Genomic DNA, 16727 nt, shown 5'->3' with positions numbered 1-16727 from the left:
ACTACCGAACACGCTTACCAGACTAAGTCCTTTGTGCGACATACCGTATCATCGCTCTTGCTCAATTTGAAGCGCCTATCTGTGCAGTGCCAGTGGTGCCCGGGCTTAACAAGGAAAAGCACCTGCCCTGTCCGTGTTTTGATACAACGACGACACCGTCTATTTAGCCAAGAGAAGCCGTGTGAGCTTGACCCAGAGCAGGACGGTGATTTCCATTTCTGACGCCAGACCAGCTTTTGATACACCGACGATGCCTGAATTTAGCCAAGAGAAGCCGCGTCAGCCCGACCTAGAGCAGAACTAGGATTCCCATTTCTGACGCCAGAATAGCTTTTGATACAACGACGACACTATTAATTTAGCCAAGAGAAGCCGCGAGAGCTTGTCCCAGAATAGATTCACAATTCCTATCCTGGCGTACTATCAGCTTTTGATACACCGACGAATTCCTTTTGTGAGCCAAGAGAAGCCGCGAAAGCCAGCCTTAGAAGGGAAATCACAATTCCTGGTCTGGCATCATCAGATCAGACATCGTGGACCGACGAACCTGTCTGTTTAGCCAAGCATTCCCAGTCAGCTTCCCTTACTAGATCCAGTATCATAGTTTCCTGATATGGTATAAGAAAGAGCCTCTTGTGCACCGACGTTGGTCCTGAACAGTTAACCCTCACCATCACAGCAGAGCCAGAATGTGTTAAACTTAAGCATTCCCAGCCTTGTCTAGTGTACTGGGAAGCCCTGTAATCATGATTCATGTGTATTTAGTCAGGCCTCTCCCCAGGCCCCTGTCATGGACAACAAGGAACCTTTCAACCTCCGTTTGTTAGAATGGCAGTTGAATTTCCTGAATCAGCCGGGCTTGTAGCTCTCCATGCACCGACGGGACATCTTTAAGCCAAGCAAAGCCGCATTAGCTTTGCTGGAGATGGTGGTCAGGTTTCCCGTTCTGGAGCATCCAGATCTTTCACACACCGACGAGATGGCCCTTTTAGCCAAGCAAATGCGCATTAGCTCCGCTATAAGCAATCGTTGGATTCCCTGATATGGCCAGTCTATTTGTTTTCCGTGCGCCGACGAGATGGCCCTTTTAGCCAGGCATACGCGCATTAGCTCCGCTATAACGAGTCGTTGAGTTTCCTGATATGGCTGACTCTTACTTTCCGTGTGCCGACGAGATGTCTTTTTAGCCAAGCAATTGCATAATAGCTCCGCCATAAGCAGTCGTTGGATTCCCTGATCTGGCAGTCTCCTATTCTTCATACACCGACGGGGTGTCCTTTTAGCCAAGAGAAGCCGCGTTAGCTTGGACAAAGCGGGTAGATTGACTTCTCGTCCTGGCATGCTTGCCTTTCCGTGCAACGACGAGACAAAAAAAATGCTTGGCATAAACAGGAGGATGGGAGAGAGACACGACTTGGAAGAGTGAGTGGAAAGGAGGGGGAAAGGAAAGTAGCAGGAAGACAAACGATGACTATAAGCTCCCAGACAGACCGAGAGACGGGTGTCTTGATACACCAGCTTCACAGTTCACCATTTATTGATAGAGAAGACAAAATACCTTACTCGGGTGAACATCTTACAGAATAGTATAGCAGAGCCAGGGATGGGATGCCATCAAAGTCCTTCATGCAGCCAGCCTACCTATTGGGCCAGGAGACGATCCGAAGTTGGCATATCCAGAGACTATGATGTCTGTCTTGCTCTTTATCTTTGCTCTATCGAAATCCATATTCTAAGGACAGGTCCTGTGCTTGACCTACTTTCTGTAGTACTAGACGAGACTCAGGGGTGGAATTTATATACAGCCTGATCGGTAAGTTCGGCACTTTGATACACCGACGTTAACAATGCGGTGAAGTGAAGCAGCGGAGACGTATATTTAGCGGCCAGTAGGAATTGAGGATGCCTTTCTACTGGAGCTAGTCCTTGCTAGGATATTAGAGTGCTACTTCCAGCGCCTATCTCCTTTTTGATGCACCAACATCGGAACGGCTCAGCACACCATATTCAACACCATATTCAACACCATATTCAACACCATATTCAACACCATATTCAACACCATATTCGTACGCTCGGCAGGGGTGAGATGGAGGGTCATGGTGTCAGTGACATTGCGAGGTTCGATGGGGGCAGAGAAAGAGAGATAGGCGTGTTCTTAACCTTCTAGACATTCACAAGTAGGTAGTATTCACACATTAGGGAAAGCCTATTAACACTGCAACATGGACTATGGTCGATCACTGCATCTTTATCTTCGGGGGTTTCTGTACGTGAATTTGAGCCTCTTCCTACCTTATGTATGCTAATAATCTAAAGATAACAAGAGTCTATATGCCGCTTCAAGGTGTCCAATACATGCAAACCTCTATACTCAACCCTCGATTGTTTTCACACCTTTTCATATATTGTCTCCTGTCCCTGTCCCTCTCCCTCTCCCACGTCCGCCGACTCTGCTTCATTGTCCTTTCGCTCAGCAGCCTCCTGGTCTTGCATCGCTTTCAACTGCTTGCAAAAGCTGCTGTTATCTCGGATCTGGTCTCCATATTTGATGAAGGCCACAGGGATCAGACACATGCCCAGGCTTAAAAAGGCCAGCAGACTGCAAGCCCAGGGAACACCCAGGGAAGAAAACATGCGATGTGCCCCTAACGGCAGTAACGCGCCAAAGACGCTGCGACAGGTACTGGCTATGCCTTGAGCACTGGCAGCAAAGATCATGTACGAGTCGCTCAAATAGTTCAGCAACGCCATGAAGATGAGTACGAAACCCAAACCAAAGGGCACGCCGGAGGCCACAGGGGCCAGCCAATGCATGCCGGGTTTGGCACTCCAACCGATCCAGAACAGTGACACCACATAGAGCGGCCCACCAAGGCAAGCCAGCGGCAAGCGTCGATATTCTTCTTGGTTGGCCCATTTGGCGTTCCGTTTCTGTGCCTTGGCCAGATACGAGTCCCATGCCAACAGGATTGGAGCCGCGAGGAAAGAACCGATGCCAATGGGCAGAAAAGCCAACCCTGAAATACCCCACGACCACTTGTACACCGAATCCGGGCCCTGGAAGATGATCGGATAGGCTTCGAAATAGAGGTAGAAGATGCCGTAGGCCAGCGCGCAATACGCACAACAAGACATGACAATGACTTCATTGAAGAGCATGCGATAGGGCCGTGTCATGACCACGGTGACAACATGCCGAAACGTCTTTTTCTGGAGCTCGGCCTTTGCGATGATGTCTGGATCGCCTGTTTCTCTGCGAAGTCTCTTTGCCCTGCGACTGAGAAGGACAGGGCCAAAGGACTCGGGCATGAATATGATGAGGGGTAACGTTGCCACTGAGAAGAGTGTTGCAAAACCGAATACCCATCGCCATGTCGCATTCTCGGCGATGAATCCAGAGATGACGGGTGCCACGACCGGACCTGAGCTGGTAGCGACGATGAACCAAGCCATGGCCACTCCTCTCTCCCGGGGATCGTCGTAAATATCCGCGTACAGTCCGCCGGCAATGGAAATTGGAGCAGACAACCCCACTCCACAGATGAAGCGGAAGAACAGCAGAGTCGGCCAACTAGGCGCCACGGCCGACGCCATCGTGAATATCGTGGAAACCAGGAAGAACGCAAGGAGGACGGGTTTTCGACCATTGTTCTCGGAGAGGGGACCGCAAAGCATCGGTCCTACCACATACCCGGCAAGGAAACAAGATATCGGCAATGGCAGTTGGATGTCATCTGTAATGTCAAAATGTTTGGCGATAAAGGATATCGCTCCACTGGGTAAGGACGACCCCAACGTGCTGTTGAAGACGGTGATGATGCCGGTAGCAAACATGTACAGCTTCTTTCCCTTGGACCAATTGTACGGATTTTCAGGATCAGATGGCGAGAAATACACTATCTTCCTAGGATCGACCCTCCCGACTTGCACCTCGTCAGAAAGACTGTTTTCTGAGGATCCATCGTGCTCGACCGAGAAGAGGGTGGGTTGCCTCTGAGCAGTAGTGTCAGACTGTGTTGGACCTTCGACCCCGGGGGACGAGACTACAGGCCGTGACTCATGCGTCAAGATGGATGTGCCCTTAACCGATTGCCGGACTTCATCGTCAGGACCAAGGCCCATCTTCGGGTCCTGCTGAAAGAGTGAGGGAAACGCGGCGAGGCGAGCGATCAAGGGAAAACACCTACATGAGAAAAGTCAAGGAGGATGCGTGATAACAAACATATATGGACTTGGAGAAGGGTACTCCCACCGCATTGACGCGCAGAATGAGCGCCATAGTATCGTGGAATCCCCAATCGGAAGGCCAAAAGGTGTTTAGGGATCCTGGGCTAAACATCAAAGAGGCAACGCCGATCCACATTTGACGAATCCAAGTCATGGACAAGCTGGCATCATAGGTCAATGTTGAGAAAGGATCGGTTGCGGAGTCGGTTATCACGGCAGAGGGAAGAGGAGAACTTGTGAAAATGAGGAAAGAGTAGAGTTGTCAGTCTCCAACTGTCACCAAGATATCCGGGGACCAAACAACACGGACGTTTAGGGTCGGGGGCCGTCATCCCTTTTAGGCAATTTATCAAGCCTAGTCTAGATATGATTGGCCATGACGATGGTATAGACGTCTATCAAAAGCTCTCTATAGATAGAAACCATTTTGGTAAAGGCGAGCCCCAATGGCTGTTCCCACTTCGGGTACATAAATGGTGACCTTCAACATGAGGAAATTCAGTAGCTGTCTAGGTATGTACGTGTGGCTGGCCTGAGAAGCACCTTTCTTCACATGCAGTGCAGTTAAACGCCTTGAAACAGAGATATCACAGCAGGGTAAAGGGCCGGGGAAGTAGGGGGTTGGTGGATCACTACCCACTTCAACTGCATTCGTGTAGCATGGAAGAGTGGATTTTGATGAGACCATCATATCGTATCGCTCCACGACTTATTATAGGCATCCCGTGGACATTGGTGCATTAGTCATGGTGCGATGCGTACACGACGCCCTGTGACAGAACAACCCTTCCAGGGGATGCATCAGTGGTGTCTTCTTCTCTGCATCTCCAGACACCGTCTTTTCATCCTACCTTACATGACCGTCAACCTGAATATCGAAATTCTGGCTGCGAAAAATCACCCAAGCAATCCTGCTTGTCCTCTCTGGCAGCCAGTGACAATACCAACACCTGTTCATGGCTGCTTCGCATGCACCTTTGCAACAAAACTTCCAGAGCGACAGTTCGCTAAGAGGCCATAAGCAGAATGTGAAAGGTCGATAATATTGACTGAAGTCTCGAGCTCCACAAGGTACAGAACGCCCAACGCCTGTTGCTGTGCCCCGTCCATGATGTACAAACCCCACGCTTGACCTCTCCTTCAGGCTGGTTGATATCATGTCGGTTCTATGATTCCACGTATCATCCACCGATTCGTCACTGGGAATCTCGGTGTGTTGTCGTCATGCTGTGAGCAGTACTGGTTGTCTTTCAGCCGGGGCATCATTCATACAGCTGAAGTGGTTGATCCCCGCTGCTTTCATCATCACTGATCGTGAAGCTCTCAAGCTCGTCATCCACATACCACTCCGCGCTCGCCGAGTGCTGAGCTGGCTAACTGTGGGATTCAAAAGTGCCGCTGTAAGGCAATGGGTGTGCTGTGAACAGTAGGCAATGGTCAAAGTGCTAGTGACGAAGAGCTAGCCGAAGCACATCAACCTCTTCCAGCCCCGACCTCTCGGGTCCTCCACCTTCCGGTTCATCCTCAGATCCGTGAATTTCTCCCCATTCGGCCCAACTAGAGCGTCGAAGTGGTTGACGGGTGGACTCGATGCGGATGCTAGAGTGGCCTTCTTCCTTGAATTGATCGCGGAAGAATAGACATGGAGTTTGGCGACAGGATTGTTTTCTTTGTCGGCAGAAAGAGGCACGTCGGGTTTCACAATTCCACTATGCTCGTCAATCGCACCGAGCAGGGTCTGTGGAGGGGATGCTCGTCGGGCCCGTGGTGCCGAGGTGCTATACATGGGAGGCGGCACAGGCAGTGTTTTGGAAAAGGATGGCGACGAAGGCGGTGATGATTTCATACTTGATCTCGTGGAGACGTATGTGCTTGAAGACGATGTACTGTTCAACGAATCTGTAGGCGAGGGCGTTCGACATGTCGACAGGCCTAAAGCCTGGAGGTTGCGGGGTGGCATGGCTGTGTTTAAAAATCGACGACGAGTACCTCTGTAGATGCAAGGTAGAAAGGTTTACCTCGTGCGTGTGTGACCAGCGTATTGAACAGCAACTGATACTAGTGTCGCAAAGTCTGAGTAGAGGTGAGAAGAAGGTAAAAGCGTTATATGCAGGAGATGGAAGAAGCCTATGCATACTCTGTACCTAGTCCCAGTCCCTGCGCGAGTGACGGAGAAGGCTGACGGGAAATGCGCTGAACACGTCGATCAACGTCTCTCATGTCTGTTCTTCTCTCCTTTCCTCTTCTTCTCCCACCGTCATTCTACCACACCAGTTGTCGATCTTTCCTGGGCTTCCGGTCGCCTAGATTCGCGCATCATCCCCAGTTCTTCTCACCCTGGAGCCCTCATCGAGCGTTGCGCCTCTTGATTGGACGGACAAACCTGTCATAGCCCGAAAGCCAGCGAAGTCCATGTCCGGCCCAACGGCAGACAAGATCTCAAGCGAGCCAGCGGCCACTAACGAAAGCCAAACGAAGCCACCTCGCCTTATGGGGAATTGATGGTCACATCTAAACACCGGTTGGCTACGAGGGTTGTTGAAGGGATACGAGCTTGGACCGGCAATGGAATCAATGACGAAAAAAGTGGCTGGATATCCTGGAAGAAGGGAGAGTTGGCTGAAGAGGTCGAACCCAACCAACACAGGGGAGATTTATGCAGGGTGAATCCTTCAAGTAGAATATCACGAACTCGGCCGCTTTGCTATTCATGCCCTGGCATGCTCAGGCTAAAGAATGTTTTGGCGTGGAACTGATTGGAGGAATTCACTGCCCAGGAAAGTCTGATGACTGCCGATAAAGTGTCAGAGGTTGGGTGCAGTGCAGTGCTACCAGCGATCCTACCTGTCAAGTTGTCACCGATAAACCTTCTGCACCGGCGGCAGGCTGCTGCAAGGTCGAAAAGAAACTGGGATAATGGTATCTCATAGAACGGACAGAGTCTGGACCGCATCTATTGATCTTCCACCAGCCTGGGTCAAGGCAGGCCTTGCGAACACATACCCGCGAGGTACATAACTTGAAGATTGCCAAATCCTGGTGCAACAGATGCTCTTTGCATCGCAAGACATTGTCGTGTAATAGGTTCAAAGGGGGCCGATCAACTGCCGTGCCTCAGCTTGAGCTTCGAGGTTCTTATCTAGACATGTCTCATACATCGGAGAAAATGAAATGTCGTCCAGGGATGATTGCTATGTACCTGCTTATGCTCCAAAACGTAGTCCCTGGACTGAGGGAACTCTGACAGCCTCCCCCAGATACTGCTTCCGAGAGAAGTGAACGCCAGTCAGTTGCGAAGGGAGCCTGGGCCAGTCCCCTTAGCCCCCGTTAAGCCTTTCAAGTTGTGGATGCCGTCCAGCATGCCAAATGCCAATGCGGCAGAATCTCGACAACTTGAAAGGCGGGCATCCGCAGTTCGCATTACTACCTTTGGTAGTGATTGCACATGTATTTTGAGAATCACATAGCCAATCCATCGACCACTATCACATAATCCTCACTCTTCAATACATGATACGACTCGGTTCACGACACCTACACCCAGCGCTGGCAGTGCACGCAGCGCGCACACCAGTTTCGCCGACATGGCTCGCCCGCGCGGAGCGTCTGCGGCGTCCGACCTCAGTTCGATGACGGACCAAAACCAGGTGCGTTCTGATCTCACTGCACAGCGAGAGAGACTTCAAGTTCCACCTGTCTCTTGACCGGAACTATCAATGAGACTAATGGTCCCGAGAGTAGGAACTCGGCAGCATGTACGATTTCCTGGCGAAAGTCGTGCTCCTCGGCCCCTCGGGCGCCGGCAAGTCATGCCTCCTCCACCGGTTCGTCAAGCAAGAATGGCGCGTGCTATCGTCGCAGACCATCGGCGTCGAATTCGCCTCCAAGATCGTCAAGGTCGGCTCCGGCCCTACACGCCGCCGCATCAAACTGCAACTGTGGGATACCGCGGGCACAGAACGCTTCCGCTCCGTCAGTCGATCGTACTATCGAGGCGCCGCGGGCGCCATTCTCGTCTACGATGTCGCCAGCCTGGCCAGTTTCCATGCGCTGCCGACGTTTCTGAGCGATGCGAGGGCCCTGGCCAGTCCGAATTTGACCGTGATATTGGCGGGGAACAAGGCTGATTTGGCAGAGGCCAGAACGCAGGCGCAGGCGCAGATACAACCGAATTCAGTGCAGGGAAGCACTGGTACACCACAACAGCAACAACAACAACAACAAGAGCCCACACCATCTGCCTCAAGCGTCTCAAGTAAACAGTCTTACTTCCCCTACGACGCTGGCGGGGCCGGCCTGTCGTCGTCAACCCGCTCTCGCGGCAATTCTATCAACATCTCCCTGAATACCGGCAAATGGACCGCCACTACGACCTCGGACGGCCGCGAAGTCACCCCGGACATGGCCTCTCGCTGGGCATCCAAGGTCCACGTCCCCGTTACCATGGAAGTGTCGGCGCTGACGGGCGAAAATGTCGACGAACTCTTCAACCGCCTGGCCCGCATGATCCTCACCAAGATCGAGCTCGGCGAGATCGACCCCGACGACCCGGCCAGCGGCATCCAATATGGTGATGGCGGAGGCCCGTGGGACGGCGCCAGCACCCACTCGGGTGGCACAGCCGATTATGCGAGAGGGAGTACCCTGAGGAGACGGAAGAAACGAGGAGCTGGGCGCAATGGCGTCCTGGCGGGGCTCAGTGAGTGGGAAGATGTCTTTCGCCCGCCCGCGTCTCGAGGCGGACCACGATGCTGCTGAAAGAATTGTTTTTTCATGAGATTCACCAATGATCTGCTGTCTCATTTGGCTACCTATTCGATCGAAGAAGATTGTGGGGTTTAGAAGAAGCAAGCGAAGGCGTCCACCGGCTGCTATTCAACCATTTCTGTATACTTTGCTGGACAAACCATACCATCAAACACCTTCGCAGCCATGCCATGCGCTGGTCCGCAGCGGGTGCGAAATAATGTTTAATATCCTAGATTTCCGGCCTTTTTAAGGCCATGCAGTATCTATCCGGGAAATTACTTTGGTATTCTCAAGAGCCACCAATATCTAAATCCGCAGACATGCCCCCGTCAATGCCCTGCCCGCGATCGAACTGAGCACCAAGCTTCTCACAAACCTCTATGAACTCGACTTGCTTCTGCAAGTTTTGAGCCGCGCTCAGTGCTTTCACGATAACTGCTTGGTTCCTCTCCGTAGTGGCAGCACGGAAACTCCTGATCAGGAATTCCGACAGCATCGAGACATTCCAGTCCTCGGGGATGTCGCGGAGGATCTTCAGAGGATCAAAGTACGTCGCAAATTTACCCAGAAGATAGCTCGAACGTTCGAGGCGGTCTTCCTCGTCCTCAATCAGGAGGAACTCATGCAAGAGGAAATCGAATAGCTCTCGTTGCATTTCCCTCGAAGGCAGAGCGCTGGCGTCGATGGTGTGGGAATATGCAGGCGCCGGGCCGCCAAAGTAGCAGTAGCGGGTGGCGGTGTCGAAGTCTCCGAGGCCGTGGGTGAGGAGTCGAAGTGCCTCCTTGTGACGGCCTTGTCTGGCGTCGAGGATGATCGATTCGGAAACGAGGTAGGAGGAGAACGGCGCCATGCGTTCCAGAACCATTGGGACCGAATAAGTCAGTTCTTTACTTGCCTCTCCGCTCGATGCATAGGCGCCGGTCCCGAGTAGTTGAAGAAGCCGTAACCGGGACTGCCACCATGAATCCGGCGGCGCGTTCTGGTTGATGAATTCAAGGTAGGTGGGCTTGGGTGGTTCCAGAGCTCGGTAGGTCGAATAGCTTTCTGCCAGGGATGTTCGAGCCTCCTCGGATCCTTCCAACACTGTAAGGACCGAGTCGAGGTAGTATCCGATAAGGTCGTCGACATACCTGTCGAGGTGCTTTCCAAAGACCAGGTGTTCCAGATATTGCTGTACGGCTGCAGGTGCGTGTTCTTTGAGAAGTGGAACAACCTGTTGCGGAGTGAACTTGACCCTCGCACCGTCGTCAGTCAGAATCTGTACGGCCAGGTCGGGGTTGCGTTGAGCAAGCCAGATTGTGTAGTCCTGAACGAGGTCGACGTCACGAATGACTGTAAGATACCGCCTCAACTGCCCTTCCACGTATGCCGGGTTGGATCCAAAATCAGCATCTTTTTCGCCGTCAAGAATTCGTTTCCACGTTTTCAGCACTTCTCGCGCTTGTTTCCTGCTCTGGTAGAGGCGGCTAAGAACAAATAGTCGATTGTATCGTTCCAGCAGATGTCTAGCCCGGTTGAAATCGCCCTTCCAGTTGTCAACCACATTGTTCAGCTTGGTCCGGACTGATCTTTGAGCCGGGCTGTCCGGCGGGAGAGCTTGATCCAGATAAAGAAGTACGTGAAGGAGGGCAGCATCCACGGAATCAAACACGTGCTTGTCATCTGTTATGCTGCCGTATCCTCGTTTTTCCTGCCACAGCATGAGGAAGTGTCTCATCATCATCCAAAATTCGGTCGGTGCTTCTTCGAAGCGAGATATCGGCGGTCGAAAGTTTTCCAACAAATCTGCCATGCCTTGATGGAGCCAGATTCCTTCAGCTCCATACACCACTTCAGGGGCGAGTGGAGGGGCGAGAAGAAGAATGATCCTTGGGTCTAAGCCCCCGTCGTGCAAGGTGTTTTCAATCGCTCTAAACATGTCTTCAAGGCTCGCAGCCGCAGAAACCTGAGTTTCGAGGTGTAAAAACAATATTAGGCTGGCCTTCTGCCTGATATAGTTCAAGGTGAGGAATTCTGTTTCATCCTTTGGCTCACGACCATGTATGCTTGCGAGCAACCCAAAAATCTGGCTCGGTTTGACATTTGCAGGGTTGCCATCAGCAATGTATTGCATCAACCGATGTTCTAGCTGACAGATCAAAGGGTTCCGAATAATCATGAGCAATTCTTGGCCTTGCCATACGATATTCCTCGTATATGCGCGCCCGAATCGCCTTGCCAGCTTGATTTCTTCGGCAATGCGTTTCTGAATGAGCTCTGCAGAGGGTTCCGCGGTAGGTGTTGTCGACTGGCTGTCAAACAAGGCACGTTCCTGCTCCAGTTGCTCGACCACAGATTGCGTCCTTGGATCACTCTCCGAAGTTTGCTTGCGTTCTTGGGATGCGATCGATGCACCCGACAACGGCACAAGTTGGAGAAAATCTCCCGCGAGATGAAAGACGTGCCTGTGCGTGCTCAATGTATGACGGAGACCAGCTCGAGTATTCTCTGCCGCTCCGGGGGGGAGATCAACCAGGCTTCGAGGATGTATTAGCTCGGATGCATTTTCCAGTCTCTGAATCTCCAATCTCCGTTTTGTGGCATCATCACTTTTGCGAAGCAGCGCAATCGCGACGGGACTCTCATTTTCTGGCATTAGTGTAACCTCATGCTCAGGAACCCAGAAATTGTCTACCATCAGGTCCTCGGGATAAGTCTCGAATTCGATTGTACCCCGGACGACGTCGCCATCTAGGTTCACGAACATACCAACTCCGGGTTCTAATTCGCTTGTACCAGTAGTAAGCATAAACTCCGCAGGGAAAGGGGACAGGACGTGAGGTCTGAGACGCTTGGAAGGCGGTTTGTCGTTGGCCTCCGAGGGGGCCTTGACTGAAGGCGCATCAGTTGCCGCGCGAGGACGACCCTGGCTCTGCTCATCTGGCCCACGACTTCGGTCGGGGAGCGAAGTATCGGGTGCCGTGGTAGGGCTGGAGCTGGAGGCTGGATTGGCGGAGCCTGCTTTCACCACTGCTTCCGTTGAAGACTCCTGCAAGTCATCCCTTTCCCCAATCGCCGGTGTCGTTAGGGTTCCGATACTCGTGCTTCTGTTATGTCCACCTACGTCGACTGCAGGCGAATATAAAGCCGAGCCACCACTGTCGATAGCAGATGCTTCATCTTCGACTGGCTGCGAAGAAATTGTGAACAAAGGTATCTTCTGCTGATGCTCAACATCCAGAAGAGCATAGCTTTTATCATCGGCCACGCAAGCGATGGAGTCTCTTCTGCTTGCCTTGAGACAGCCAGGGTATTCTATGTTGTTTCGGATCGGCTTCAACCGCTCACCCACCCTTACCTGAAGGATCTTTCTCGCGGTCGCGAACATAACCACCTGACCTTCAGGGTTGTTCAAGTCTTCATTCTCATCGATTCCACCGATCCATTGCACACCGGTCGGCTCTCTATTGGGAAATGCCGGGCTGAACTCTGGTAGTGTGTAGAACGAGACGACGCCATTGCATAGAACGCAGGCTTTCAATGGACCAGGGAGGACAAGTATTTGCTGAATGCCAGGCGCATTGGCAGAGCTCTTAGATGCGCCATGTCCACTGGGCTGGAGTCGAGAGGCGAGAATGAACGTTGGCGGTTCGCGCTCGTCTTCTTGATCAGAAGGTATACAGACAAGATGGAGGATTTCGGCCGCAGAGGTCCCGATGTACAGATTGTTGTCTATTCTTCCATAAATAGCTGTGACAACATACCAGATAAGGGCTCACCTACTCCAGTATTCTACACAGGTGATGGATACTTGTTCAGGGCCATCCTCGGTGGACAATGGGATGTCCTGCAGCACATTGCGGAGTACATACGGACCTGGTTCAGGCGGGGACAGTCGTTGTCGTTTAGCTGGTCGTCCGTCGTGGTCGACGGGAGCTTCCATCCCGAGGAGGACAGCTGCTAGTAAGGAGGATAGAAGGCATTCATGGGCTTGAGTGGCCTCTTAGGCTGTTGTTGTCTTCAGCAATATACCTGAGACGCATGGAAACATTAATTGTAGTCTTTCGCTTGAATGCAACGCGGCGCCTAAAGTTGCGCTTGCTCCATATGACGCGCCGGAGTTCAAGTTGCACGCGGCCTCATCCCGTACTTCGAGCGTAGGTGTTGTCTTCTTAACCGAACCCTTTCTGTTTGTCGTCGTTATCAAGACCTCACCGCGCATCGCGGTGGTCTATTCTGTATACCACCATACAGTGTTCAATCTATGGATGCATTGGCATTGACCGAGGCCAATGCTCCGGCGGCAGAGCATGATGGCCCTCCAACTGAGACCGTCGTGGACGAGAGATCGCCTGGCGAGGGCGAGAACAAATTTCAGAAAGCCTTAGCAGCATGGCGCAGTATGTTTTCCGATCGGACTGGCTGTATTGTTTGGTGCTGATTCCTTAGATATTGACCTCTCTTCGTTAATGCCGCAACTGGACTCTACCGCGTCGGAAATCGTGGCCCATCAGCGAGATGCACTTGTCGAACGAAAGGAACTAGCTCAGAAGACCAAAGACTTTAGAAAATTGGAAGATGCAGCAAAATTGACGGAATACAAGTCCTTACTGAAAGGTAGGTACTTTCTGCTCAGATACGGTGGTTCTTCTGACGGTGGCCAGCGTACCAAGGATTCATCGATTTGATTACCGGCCATGGAAAGACAGCCTCGTCCGCGTTCCTTCAACTGTATCAATCTCTTTCCGAGGCACCCGATCCTTTCCCTCTACTAGAGGCCTCAGTCGACTCCCTGGTCGCCTCCGAAGACACCGTTCCACGACTGACCGTTGAGAACCAACAATTGCTCTCAAGGGTCAATAAGTTATCCGCACAGTTAGAGGAGACAGAGAAGAAGTTGGAAGAAGAAAGCAAAGCTAGGTCGGATGCAGAGGCTGGGACAGGCAGTCTAGTCCAAGAAATCGAGGAGAAGTGGGCGAAGGTCTTGGAGGAGAAACAAAACAACTGGGCGGCGAAGGAGCGGGCGCTGGAGGAGAAGGTCGAGAACCAGGACCGGGTGTTGAAAGAGTTGAAAGCTAGCTATGAAGTCTCGCAGCGACTTGAAGAAGGCTCTGCTGAGATGGCGGCCTCGAAAGCTGCCAATGTCGAGTTGGAGCTGATGACGTCCGAGCTTGAGAAGACGAGCGTCCGACTTGCAGAGATCGAGGCTCGGAATGAACAGCTCCGTGTCGACCTAGCTCGGGCAACGTCACAAAACGCAACGAGTCACGCCGTCGAAGACGACCCATCTTTTCTACGCTTGCAATCTGAAAACTCCTCACTTCTGAGAAAGATTGAATCGCTCCGCTTCGATCGAGATACGGAGAAGCGAAAATGGGACGATAAGCTTCGCCAAGCGGAGAGACAACGGTCCCAGTTCGTGGCGGAGAACGAGGAGTTGAGAGCCAAGGTAGCCAGATGGTCCGATTACGGAGATCTCAAGCGAGAGCTAGACACTCTCCGTTCGATAGAACTGTCCGTTGAAGATGATGAAGACGCACCTGAGGGCGGACTGGATGGGACGACGGAGAGTGGCTCGAAGCAATCACTGGAACACCTCCTGCTTGCACGGAACAAGAAACTAAGCAACGAGCTGACTTTGCTCCGGGTTTCGTACCAAGACCTTCAGAGCCAGTTTGAAGATCTTCAAGAAGAGTTTTCCCGAACGAATGCGGACTTGGAGAAATTCCAGAAGCTCTCATCGACACTCGAAAACGATCTTCTGAGAGTACAGGAGGAGGCTGCCAATGCCCTTCCATCATCCGGAATGTCTGTGGCGGGGACCCATGTTTCACGGCACCCTACCAGCTCCTTCCGGCGAGGCAGAGCATCGCCAACCTCGTCCATCATCTCAGGCTACGAGATGCAACCTCGCAGCACCACACTTGAGGCTTTGCGATCTGGAGAGCCTGTTGGTGGAGGCTCTGGTATTCTGCCAATGATTCAAGCGCAGAGAGATCGCTTCAAGGAAAAGAACCAGCAACTCGAGGAAGAGCTTGCAAAGACTTACGCGACCGTGACTTCACTGCGCCAGGAGGTCGCCTCGCTACAAAAAGACAATCTGAACTTATACGAGAAGACAAGATACATCTCTGCGTATAGCCGTGGCCCGACGATGACATCTTCGTCTTCATACTCCGGTGCTCCTGGACACACGGCGGTTTATACTGCGGAAGATGCCACGTCGGATCGGTGGAAGTCCCAGTACGAAGCCAACATATCACCCTTTGCGGCATTCCGGGGTCGTGAGGCTGCTCGGGCCTATAAACGTATGAGCTTCCCAGAGAGGATCATTTTCTCCCTGACGAGGATCGTTCTTGCTACAAGAACTTCGCGCAACCTCTTTGCCGCATATTGCATGGCGCTCCACATATTGGTCTTCATGATGCTATATTGGATGGGCACAGCCGATATTGAGCGGAGTGCTATCCACCTAGGGGAAGCTGCCACGGCTGGCGGTGTGGGTGTGGGTGTGCAGGCTCCTGATTCACACGGTGCAGATTGGCATCAAGAAGACTTTGGATAGACTCGAGCCAGTTGTCTCAATACCGAAACCACAACTGCAGCTTAGAAGAGCATCACCGTTGACTTTGTCCAATTGTCTTCTCTCCATCCTCTTGCATTCATCAGCCGTGAGAGGGGCAACAAAACTCTTCGTATTAGGCTGCCGTTTAATCTGCAAGCGGATGTTCTCTGACAATCTCACTCAGATTCGACCACAGGCAACATTTCTGGAGCGGAACACGCGCCCATCACTGGGAAAGGTCCTAAGAGTTGGCATGATCGAGTTCAAGGCAGAGGTCTCACTTTATGCCTGGCTATGCAATGCCTGGACTGGTCCACGGGGAGAACCCATGAGGGGACTAAGAGTGTTGGCTTTGCAACGTGGGTCTCAAGGCTCGAGGGATAGACAGGAAGTTCGTCTCGAGAGAAGCGTGGCGTTATGTCTCAAACTGCCCAGATCGGACCAACAGGGACGACGTATAGACAAGCGATGTGCAGCTTGATCGGATCTTCTGTGTGCTTTGAATGTGCAGAGTGTCTTATACCTATAGTGCAGTCAGCAAACACAACAGGCAAGGCAGGCAGGCAGGGGTGCCTAATATGGCATCGCCGCTGCATATTTGTTCTTGTAAATTCAGGTTGCAGATGTTCTTCTCTCCTCCACTATTGCCTGTTCAGCCGACGCATATCGCAACTCGACTCCTCGTATGCTTCCCTTACAGGACTTCCCAGTCCGCTGTGGTCATGTCGGACTACTCTCTGCCGCGCGGGGATCACGCTTCCATCGAGAGCCAACGCCGTCGGCACTTGGCAATCTGACGCCAATGCATCATCCTCCATCTTATGCCTATTTTGATCGCTATCGGCAGCAATTCCATTTCCTAGACTGCCACGGCGATATGTAAGCGCGCCGCGACATTGCCATCTCCTCCTCTGGCTGCTTGATTCTGGCCCCTCATTCGAGACATGCGTTACTGCCAAACCTGGCACGGATGGCTCGATGCTGGCAGTAGCCGAGGCCTTTGAAAAAGAACAGGAGCTGCGGGAGCATACTAGGATGACCCCTTCGTCCAACCGGCTTGCTCGTACAGCTTTGACAGCCGGCGTCGGCTCGTCGTATGCACGTCATGCATTGGTACAAAGTCGAAAGCAAGAATGAAGGGCTTTGCAGGGTTGGGTAGCGGCTGGTGGGCGGCTATACCAACAGCCACACAGGGTGAGCAGCT

The 16727-nt window shown here is 52.3% G+C and overlaps 5 protein-coding genes across 5 annotated transcripts; 2 read left to right on the top strand and 3 right to left on the bottom strand.

The window, feature by feature from the left end:
* Nucleotides 1-2391: 2391 nt before the first annotated feature.
* A1O1_00220 (uncharacterized protein) lies at nucleotides 2392-4125 on the bottom strand (the record flags this gene model as incomplete). Its single annotated transcript, XM_007721140.1, has 1 exon — nucleotides 2392-4125. One exon carries the CDS (start codon nucleotides 4123-4125, stop codon nucleotides 2392-2394), a length of 1734 nt encoding a protein of 577 aa, XP_007719330.1.
* Nucleotides 4126-5689: 1564 nt separating this feature from the next.
* On the bottom strand, nucleotides 5690-6190 carry A1O1_00219 (uncharacterized protein; the record flags this gene model as incomplete). The annotated part of the gene is made up of 1 exon (XM_007721139.1): nucleotides 5690-6190. The coding sequence occupies one exon, from the start codon at nucleotides 6188-6190 to the stop codon at nucleotides 5690-5692; it is 501 nt and encodes a 166-aa protein (XP_007719329.1).
* Nucleotides 6191-7983: 1793 nt separating this feature from the next.
* A1O1_00218 (uncharacterized protein) lies at nucleotides 7984-8988 on the top strand (the record flags this gene model as incomplete). The annotated part of the gene is made up of 1 exon (XM_007721138.1): nucleotides 7984-8988. The coding sequence occupies one exon, from the start codon at nucleotides 7984-7986 to the stop codon at nucleotides 8986-8988; it is 1005 nt and encodes a 334-aa protein (XP_007719328.1).
* Nucleotides 8989-9268: 280 nt separating this feature from the next.
* Nucleotides 9269-12901, bottom strand: A1O1_00217 (uncharacterized protein; the record flags this gene model as incomplete). The annotated part of the gene is made up of 2 exons (XM_007721137.1): nucleotides 9269-12690; nucleotides 12742-12901. 2 exons carry the CDS (start codon nucleotides 12899-12901, stop codon nucleotides 9269-9271), a joined length of 3582 nt encoding a protein of 1193 aa, XP_007719327.1.
* Nucleotides 12902-13222: 321 nt separating this feature from the next.
* On the top strand, nucleotides 13223-15523 carry A1O1_00216 (homeobox protein cut-like protein; the record flags this gene model as incomplete). The annotated part of the gene is made up of 3 exons (XM_007721136.1): nucleotides 13223-13358; nucleotides 13408-13575; nucleotides 13623-15523. 3 exons carry the CDS (start codon nucleotides 13223-13225, stop codon nucleotides 15521-15523), a joined length of 2205 nt encoding a protein of 734 aa, XP_007719326.1.
* Nucleotides 15524-16727: the final 1204 nt, after the last annotated feature.

Source organism: Capronia coronata (genome assembly GCF_000585585.1).
Source record: "Capronia coronata CBS 617.96 chromosome Unknown acBCG-supercont1.1, whole genome shotgun sequence".
NCBI lineage: Eukaryota > Fungi > Ascomycota > Eurotiomycetes > Chaetothyriales > Herpotrichiellaceae > Capronia > Capronia coronata.
This window is presented reverse-complemented; position numbering and strand designations above follow the sequence as displayed.